At 31.6% G+C, this 10,458-nt stretch overlaps 1 protein-coding gene across 1 annotated transcript; it reads right to left on the bottom strand.

Annotated features, from left to right (window-relative positions):
• Positions 1-283: 283 nt before the first annotated feature.
• LOC18108355 (hydroxyacylglutathione hydrolase cytoplasmic) lies at positions 284-3,466 on the bottom strand. Its single transcript, XM_006371261.3, has 7 exons — positions 3,265-3,466; positions 3,040-3,162; positions 2,679-2,840; positions 2,123-2,201; positions 1,837-1,950; positions 867-1,043; positions 284-651 (listed from the first exon to the last, which is right to left on the bottom strand). The coding sequence occupies exons 1-7, from the start codon at positions 3,309-3,311 to the stop codon at positions 577-579; spliced, it is 777 nt and encodes a 258-aa protein (XP_006371323.3). The 5' UTR covers positions 3,312-3,466; the 3' UTR covers positions 284-576.
• Between the last annotated feature and the right edge of the window lie 6,992 nt (positions 3,467-10,458).

The raw sequence follows: 10,458 nt of genomic DNA, 5'->3' as shown, positions 1-10,458 counted from the left end.
AGAAAGGTCTGATTTAAGATTTGGTTTAACAAATCACGTCATTTCATCAAGAACTTGTTTTGCCAATCGCCCAACTAGATTATTGGATTGTTGGGTTCCCATTTGTGAAGGAAACAGGTATGATCACCAAACTTTTGAGCCTTGGATTTTGCCCAGTAGCATAAACCAAGGCATGAGATGGCTGGAGGAAGTAAGAACCTTAGGAACAGTAGCCTGTCCAAAAATGGTGCATACATGTGAAGAGCTGGATTGCTGCGATAACATTCAGGCAGGTAAACAGACATTGCAAAAGAAAATTGTATAAATTAAAAACATACAACTGTTTAACACCCTGGACGTAAAGCGCAGGACCCTGTCTAGTTCAGTGAGTTTTTTCATATCTTCCTTGCAAAATACACGAAAGAAATTGGAGGTTTCACTCCTACCTCACATTAACAGGAGCACTGGCAACAGAAAAGGATTATTTCGAGAGTGCCAGAAAAAAACCAGATGTTTACACATATAATATAGTGTAAACATATATTTCCAGCATGCACACAGCAAACGGAAATGAAAAGGCAGAATCCATTTCCTAAGCTAGCCTCTCCAGTTGTCCTTCATTAGCCTTATCTTTCGAAGAGCTTCAACGGGGGAGTGGCAGCCAACCTTTGCCTGTAAATGAAGCAAATGTTTAAATATAAGGGTTATGTCTCAAAACAAGCCAAAACAAAAGCAATCAGATTGTCGGGGGTTGGTGAAGCAAGAACAGGGAAAACATGACAGACCACATTCCATTTCCAGAATAGTATGCCATGTCATCTCCTTAGCATAGGATTCATGCTGTTAAAATACAGTCAAAATCCCAATCTTGTTAATGAAAAGTGAACCTGAACATCTGGAAGCTCTGCACGCATGAATGGATTTGTCTCCATTTCTTCCTCTATAGTTGAAGGAATGGTGGGGAGCCCTGCTCTGCGTTGTTTCTGAGCCCATGATAGCTTCTCCTGAATCTTTACACTGTCTGGTTCAACCGTCAAAGCAAACTGCAAGTTCTTCACAGTATACTGGAGAGCACAAAACCAAATGTCGCAGGACATCAAAAGTAGAGAATGACACTCCAAAATGGACTGAGATCAACAAAGCAGTTAATAGATCTGTGCATTTAGTTGAACTTTTCCAATTAAGATTGGAAATTAATTTGTGGACATAAGAGTTCCTCTGGTAACTGGAAAAAAAAAAACTCACTACCACGCTTAAATTCTACCACAAAGCACAACTAAGCGTGGATTACTCCCACACCCAGCTTGTGCTAAATAATGCATCACAATGTTTCTCATTTGTATTGGTAAATAGCATCTCATTGGTTTCCATTATATCAGATATATCTTTAGGGAAAGCATTGGCCCTTGCAACTCAATCAACAGAAACAAACAGCGACTCCCTAAAATTCATTTTCCAGATTCCTAGTCAATTTGAATCTACTCTCATATCCACTGTCACACGGCTATGCTTTCAATACAAGTTTTTCTAGTAGCACCCTAACTGCAAAAGATTGATCACATACATGAACTCTGAGGGTTCTTTTGAATTCAAGCACTCAACATAATAATGTTCCATTGCGTGAGGGTGGAGAAGAACGCCATGGCGGAGAGAGGGGGAGGAGAAACATACACAACACATGCATACAATTTATTTGATTGTTATGATACCAATTGAAAGTCCACATTAGCTGGGAGCATTCATATAGGTCATGCATCCAACCCCAACTTCTCGTCCACAAAAGATAAGAAAATTTTAACCGATTTAAAGGTACTGAAAAGAAAAATGAAACTAAATAAAGGAAAAAAAAATCCTTACCTCGTGGCCACAATAAACTTGAGTAGGCTTTGGCAATGAACCCAATGTTACACAAAGTGACTGATACATCTGTTCTGCTGTGCCTTCAAAAAATTTCCCACAACCAGCAATAAACTGCACATCAATGTGTATTTGCATGAAGCTGATGATTACTTCATGGCTCTCTTCAACGAAGAGAGGATAAGAAATCTCCCAGACAAAAGAATTTCATCTTCATGCTGTTATCTCAAAAAAATTCAATCCAATAAAAACAACAGATGAGCTTGAGGGCATCCTTTGAACTTACCAGTGTGTCGCCAGTAAAAACAGCAGGGTCCTCTCCCTCCTTGCCAGTCACATAATAACTTATGTGGCCTTTGGTGTGACTGATAATAGTAAGTTGAAGAAAGAACAGAGAGACAAAAAACGAAAAAAAATATATTACAAAAGCCTCATGAGAGAAAAAAACAAGGAAATAAGAACGATTTGTCTCCACAAAACAAGACAGAAATGCAACATATATATATATATATATAACAAAATCCCACGCCCTCGTAGTTTGATTGCAAAAGGGAGAAGGAATATTGTCCAATCCTTCATATCCCTCAATCAAACATGTACAATTTCAGCGAATGCATTCCCAGGACGAAGTAATCATTACACTTCCATAATGTAAACAAAATGCAAGGTAGTGTTCTTAAAAATTGGTTAGCCTCAAATATATATATAAAGCACAACTGGATAACATCAAGAAACAAAGAAGCTAACTTCACTGATATTCAAGAATCCAACTATGCTTAACAAGCTAACTTTCACTATAATAATTGAGCAAAAAACCAAATATCTTAAAAAAAAAACCATACCAAGGAGTGTGAAGAGCCAAAATATTAACATCAGCACCAAGTGAGACCTTGTCACCATTCTCCACTTTATTAGTGCAACCCTTAACATTATCAAGTGAGCCACCATACACCTTAATTCCAGGCACCATCTCCTTTATCTTCTCATTCCCCCCAGCATGATCCCTACCAAAACACAGTTTGATTGATTACTACTTACTGTACATGGTTACCCAGGGTGGCCCATATAATTAATTTGAGTGAGTGAGCCATTAATAAATCGTTTAGAGTATGAAACATTCCACTAAAAAAGAAAAAAGAAAAGGTAGGTATGGAATAGCAAAAAAAAAAAAGAGGAGGATTTTGAAGAGTAAAAAGAAAGGACCAGTGATGGTGAGTAGTGAGGACGAGCTTGAGATGGAGCCCATGTTCATTGGCAGCATTAACAAGCTTCTCGGGCTCGACTGGATCAACAACCGCTGCTTCTTTAGTACTCTCATCAATGATTCTAAGAAATTATTCATATAATTACAATAATAAGTCAATAATCTTGTATATATTCGACTAAATTAAAATCCCAACAGTAACATATATATATCCAGGTACTCACAGGTAAGAGTAGTTGTCTTCTAAGCAAGGAACGTGAAGTATCTTCATTTCTGCTGTAACTTCAATTACGGATTTGTGTAGCTGCCGTCTCGGCTGGGTCAAAGAAGAAGAAGCCGGAGCAGGAGCTACAAAAGGGGGACAGCACACCGCACGGTTGGGAGCTGTTTTGTTTTGTTTTGTTTATCTTTACAGAGTCAAAACAATCACTTGCTGTCTCAATACGTGGCAGATAGCTATGCCTTTGTAATATATTGTTTTAAATACCGATTAATTATTTTAAGATTAATATTCTTAATTAAGAAAAAAAAACTAAAAGGCCTATAGAATTCATTGAAGACCTCCAGCATTGTTCAATCAAACAGTGCAATTTTTTTAAAAAAATAATTTTATTTCAGTCATGAATATTTTTAATTTCATTCTTAGAAATCACATTGTGCAATTTGTTTTCTTTTCCTTTGAGATTTTTTATTTCAGTATTAATAAATTTTATTTTTTTCGATTTTATTCTTAAAAGTGTTAAATTGGCGTTCACTTTGGAATACAATTTTATTAAATAAAAAAAATTGAAACTTTGAATACCAAAATAGATGATAAAAAAACTTTCAACATGCTAAGTTCTAGCCTAGAGAATTCATTTGTAGACCCATCATTGTGCACTTTTCACTAGGAAAGTGCTGTGCAATTTTTCTTTTTTTTTTTAAGTTTTTTTTATTTTTAAAAATTATTTTATTTTAATCACAAAATTTTTTAATTTCATCTTTAAAAATCACATTGTCCAATTTATCTTTTTTGTTCCTTTGAGATTTTCTATTACTAAATAGGATTTATGGGCTCGTCATTTATTTTTATTGGCTTCCTATAAATTTCATTGTAGTCCCTCCTTGTTTATTAAATTGATGTTTGATTTGAAAAAATAAAATTTGATTTTATTAAATAAAGAAAATTTAAACTTTAGATACCAAATTGATAATAAAGAACTTTCACCAATTTAGGATAGGATGCTAAAATAAAGAGTTGGTTCCTAAATCCTAGCATAGAGAATTCATTATGGACCCTCTCATTGTGCATTGTTAACTTGGAAAGTGTTTTACAATTTTTTTTTTTTGTCAGCTTTTTTGTTTCGGTCATAAATTTTTAATTTAATTTTACTGTTAAAATTCATGTTAAAATTTGGTTTTGAATTTAACAGAACAAAAAATTTTATAATTTAATTAAATAATAAAAGATTTTTTTAATAACAGTAAATCGATAAATTAAAAAAATTAATGGGAACTTGTAAAAAGAAATTGTTAAAAAAATAAAAAAGATAGTGAAGCTAAGATTCCAACTAATTAAATGTGAAAGAACAAAATTGAAAAAAAAAATACTTGAGCCATCCTGAATGAGCATGTCAAATATGTAATTTGGGTTATTAGATCAAGATAAGTCAATAGAAAACAAAAAAAAAATTGAAGTCCAATTCCAAACAAATCTAATATAGAAACATGAATAAAAAAAAACAACAAATCCGGAAAGCCTATCAAACTTTGTGAAATGAATTATATGAATGAGATAACTCAATAAAATACAAACTATAAATGATGCTCAATTCTAAAATAACCAATGTTGAAGGACGAAATGGAAAAAGAAAATATTAAACTTTAAAAAAATAATCATAAAAAAATCTCAAGTCAACCCAGACGAACATGTCAAACTCGTGGTCTAAGTGATGAGACTAGAATAAATGAATAAAAAGAAAATCACAAAGCCCGATATCCTAACTAAGATAGGTGGTCTGCACTACACCGCGAACCGATCTAAATTTTTTCCAACACAAAAAAGGACACCAAGGAGATGCAAACACCCCTAAAAATGAAAAGAAATTGATACTCCATTAATTGACTCAACCGGGTTTAACAAACCTGGCTCACCTAAAGAGGACATTGGGACGCTTCGAGCGCCGCCATGGAAAAAGGCATTTGACCTCCAATTGAAGCCACACGTCACCTGAAGGGTATAGACACCCCCCATATGCAAGCGTATATAGAAATGTGCTAGCCATCTTTTTTCATAAATAATATTTTTTATTAACAAAAATACCAAAGTGCTCGTAGCCAAATTGACAATAACAAAAAAAATTAAGATAAAAAGACCAAAATACCTTTACCCGCCAGTCCAAACAATTTTAATCCATGACATAGGAAAAGTAAAATATGCCCCTACATTACAATTCAATTAATTATGGTTTAAAAGGTAGTTAAGTGATTTTGTTGTGCAACAAAAATATAAAAAGACTTTTTTATCCTTCGTAAATTTGACAATGACAAGTGCATCATAGTGAATTGATCATCTTACCCACAACCCCAAGTTTAAAGATTTTAGCTTGTAAGGAAAAAATAGTATTTACACTATTTCAATGAATAGTAATATATTAAAAGGAGTGCAATAACATCGTGAGGGGTTTTAGATTTTTGTTAATCCTCTAGTTATTTGCAAATATTTGGGATTTACCCTAACAAAACTAATTAGACCATTTATATTTAAATTATTCAATACTCACTCTAACTTATTTCTTACTTGATGTTACTTGCAATTTTGCATCCATAAAGCTTTTTATTTTCTCTAGTATTTAAATTGAATTATTGGATTTTTTTATATTAAAAGAGTTGTTATCACATGTTTTTTTATGGTTTATGGATAAATAATCATATCTTTTAAAGAATTCACCTTGATAGATAACTAAAAATGTCAATTAATGGCTACTCATTGTTATAAAAACAAAAACAAGTTATTGTGTTGTTTTAAAATAACTTTTTTCTTTCTCTTTCTTTTTACAATAATCAAACTAAATTTTTTATATTTTATTAAAGTAGAATCTATCTTATTGCTATCAAATTAACTTTTGGCACCTTTTTATTAATCATGAAAGTGTATTTGCTTTAATATTCAATTAGAAAAAATATATTAAATCTCCTAAGAAAATAATTGTTCATCATGATTCAGAATATTATTCATTGTAATAGTATAATGACAAAATTGCTCATGAGCCATAAAATCCTTGAACTAAGTATTGGAGGCAAAGTAGTCTTTTCACAATAACACAATTATCTTTTACAAATTGTATAGGATTAGATTAATCATTTTAATTTTTATTGCACAGTATAATTATTAATTTATCCTTAGAATAAAAAAAATATAATGTCTTTCACTCGGGGGTGTTTTGATTTTTTCAATTTTTTTCAAAATAGTATAAATACTTTATTGTCCTTTAAGACAAAATCAAATAAACTCTCTTGTAGTGGTTTTTTGGTCTTTTTACCATGGTTTTTTTTATAACATCATGTTAGTTTAAGAGTATTGTTATATTTTAATAAATGTTAAATATTATATATAAAAAAAACTTTGTTAGTGTGTTCATGGCATGCATCAACAAGGGGGCGGCTCTCGCGCCCTTCGAGGGGCACGTGGGCGGCACCTGATCTTCGAAAGCCACCTTAGTCGACAGTGTTGGAATCCTCATGGCACCCCCTCCGTGATGGAGCAATGTGTGTTTCAAGATTCCTGCCAGTTTGGTGACAATAACCTTTTTCCACCTTCCTCTCTCTTTACTTCTGGATTTTCATGCAAGTCCCTTAAAGATTTATAAACACTCCTTTAATTTTTTTAATTCTTCGTATTTGATCCATGTTTTTTTTATTATAATTTTTTATCTTAAGTAATTTATGAAATTGAAATGCCTTTTCAATTTCACTCCCAAGTTTTTCATCTTTCAAATTTGGTTTTATTTTTTTTATTGTTATTTGTTTTGTTTGAGATGTTTTTTTAATTTTTTTTTATGATTTCACCCTTCTTTGGTTTTTTCTTTCCTATCAAATTCGATCCTTATTTTTTTATTTCTATTTTTTTTTGCTTTGACAAGTTTTTCAAATTGGTTAGTAATAAAGTTTCTTGATTGAACCCAGATTCAGGGTTTTACGGGTTGCGAGTTTTAAGAATTTGATCATGTTTATAAAGTTTTCCCGGGCTTGCTTGGTTTTTATAGTTTTATTTGCCTATGCTAATTTTATTTTTTTTTATCCTTCAATATTTATTCAATTGGAGACTAGGTTATGTTTTTTTTTTAACTTGCTTTCTGTGAATTTTTTCTCTGGTCTTGAAAATAACCTGGTTATCTCGAGTCGTTTTTACTTATTTTTTTTTATTGAGTCTTGTGAAAGAATAATATACCACTCGAGTGTTATTGTGATGAACTTTTTTGAAGCTACTCTCTATTTAATTATATGATAAAAAAAAAGATATTTGTAGAAAAAAACAATAGATACAATCATAGAGGAGCAATGATTTCTTTCATAAAAATTGTATTTTTTGATTCATATATATATATATATTTTGGTTTTGACAACAAAGCTATTTTTTTATTAGTAACACAGTTCATTGAGTATAGAGTAAAAGCAACAAGAAAACAATATTACAAAAATATAATGATTTGAACTAAAAAGAAAATATGTATATTTTTAATAAAATAATTTAATTTTTCTTATTTATGCATTTTTTTTATTTAAATGACAACATGTTTTTTTTTTAAGAGAAACATTTATTTCTAAGAAACATTTAGTTAAAGCATGTCTTTGTAAGAAATTAAAAAAAATTTATGAATCAATTATTTTTATACATCTATATGAAAATGAATATAAAAAAAATAAATTTTAGAAAATTATATAAAGACTAAAATAAAAAAAAACATGTTATTTTCATTCAATATTAATAAGAAAATTATTTTAAAATATTCACATACCATGTTGAAACCTAATTATTCATAAATCAAATGATAAAATCATAACAAAAAAAACCCTAATCTTTTTTAATAACAATGACATAACTAAATAATCACTTAAATATAATTTTAGTAATTTGATCCTAAGTTTTTATGGTAAAAACTTAAAAAAAAAACAAAATAATGGACTATCCAAGGAAAAGACCAAGTGCCTAGCTCAACAAAAAAACCCAATCATGTGTGGGCCTAGAAGACCAAGCTCACATGCATTTTTTTGTTTCTTTTAACAGGCGAATGATACCTTGTATGCTCTCTTTGTTTTTAATACATAGTAGATTAAGTGTCACTTTCTTGTAGAGATGATGAGATCTGAGCTTTTGGACAAAAAAATACAAATTTAAATTTATTTTCACTTGAAATACTCTCTGAAACACGCTATGAACCTTGAGAAACTCATCCTAAACAAAAACAAACATATAATTACCCAAAAACCAAAATACAAGTGACCTAGAAAAACTTTAAGTGTCCCAATCTAATTTTATAGCATAATCAAAGAGAAACACCACCATCATTAAACCTCTCTCTCTCTCTCTCTCTCTCTCTCTCTAAGACAAACCCATTGACATCACGATCGACCATTTTGATGGCTAAAATATGATCGGCTGAATATTTTCACTCTCCTCTAACTTTTTTCGATGACTCTCTCTATATCCTCTCACATTTTAGGGATTAGAATATAAAATAAATAAAGTTTAAGACTGAAACGTGAAGCCCTCAAAATATTATGACCGAAAAAATCTTAAAATAAAAACTTTAGAGGCTAAATTTGATTTTTCACACCTCTTAAACAATAAAAACTCAAAGGTGGATTTTTTTTTGTTTTAGTGTCAAGTTGTCCCTAATGTTTCAATTTTTCTAAATTGATAAAATCATATTCTATTCTATAAAATTAAGCATTGATTTAATTTCAAGATGTTTTTGACATTGTGAAACCTAATAACATGTGACATAAAACAAATTATAAGGCTTAAAACCATATCAATATAATGTGGGAGATAAAATTAAAAAAAAAAAACTATGTAATTAAAAAAAAAACCTCGGTGAGTGGAAAAACACAACTCTTTAAGGACTAAAAAGAAAAAAAAAGATTGCCGAACTATATTGTTCCAATCTATAATGCAATTGGGTATGAATGTATAGTAATTGTAACAGTGAAACTTGCAACTCTTTCATTTTATTTTATTTTTGTAATTTGTTGGTTATTGGGTTAGGTCTGGTCCGTCCATGAAGGATGACTTTGGTCCAAGTATTTAGAGGAGTTACTAAAGTGAATAACCGCTTCCTCTACTTATATATATATATATATATATATATATATATATATATAAGGACATAGCCTATATGAAAAGAAAAGTTTTTTTTTGTTGAAAGAATACTTCTCTCTTTCTCTTCTCTCATCCTGAACTCTCTGCATTAATTTGACAAGATCTATAAAGATGTTTGTACTGTAGAATATCACTTTGATTCTAGTAATTGAAGTGTCACTGAAGTAATTGATTCAAGGACAAGAAAATAAATTCTCACAAGTAAGTTTCCTTTCAAATCTACATTGGTATTAAGTATGTCTTTCAAGCGAATTCTCACAAGATGTCTTACCATGAATTTTTTTAATAAATAAACAGTTGTAGGTTTCACTATTACAGTTACTATACACTCACACCCAACTGTATTATGGATTGGAACAATGTAGTTCGACGATCTCTCTTTTTTTTTTGGTCTGTGACACCTACCATGGTGGTGAAGGGTGGCGAAGACCATGAAAGCAAGAGTTTTTTCGAGGCTGCCAAGAAAAACACTCATCGGGACAGTCGAGTGAGATGACCTAGTGGACCGCGCGACCATCGTGCCCACAACAAGTCATTCAATTCTCTGCCCTATCAGCTTAGCTCCCAATGGCAGGATTAGAGGTCTACCATGGTGCTCGTATGTGTTACATCATTTCTACTTGTGTGTTCCGCTTGTCTCATAACAGGGAAGAGTGTGAGGGACACACTTAATTGCTAAGTAAACACGAGTGGATCGACCCAAAGGAAGGATGAGTCTAGTGGGACTAGACTGCCACATAGGGGTTTAAATTTTTGACGAGAAATTAACCCCGTGACAATTGGTATCAGAGTATGATTGCGTTCTTGATAGGACGACGAGACTGTTCTATGGACAAATCGAAAGGCTGATTTGGGAGAGCCATTGTTGGGATAGTTTGTGAAACTGGTGGCTGATCTTCATATGCCTAAAGTTATGGAGACAATTCGGGAAAAATTGATGCATCTATAAGGCTTGATGGGTCAGATTCCTGAAAATGAAGATTGTATATTTCATGATAGGTTAGAGTTGGCAATGAATATCGTTAAAAAGGCTGTTGGATAATATCTTGAACTCGCT

This window comes from Populus trichocarpa, chromosome 19, assembly GCF_000002775.5.
Source record: "Populus trichocarpa isolate Nisqually-1 chromosome 19, P.trichocarpa_v4.1, whole genome shotgun sequence".
Classification (NCBI taxonomy): domain Eukaryota; kingdom Viridiplantae; phylum Streptophyta; class Magnoliopsida; order Malpighiales; family Salicaceae; genus Populus; species Populus trichocarpa.
This window is presented reverse-complemented; position numbering and strand designations above follow the sequence as displayed.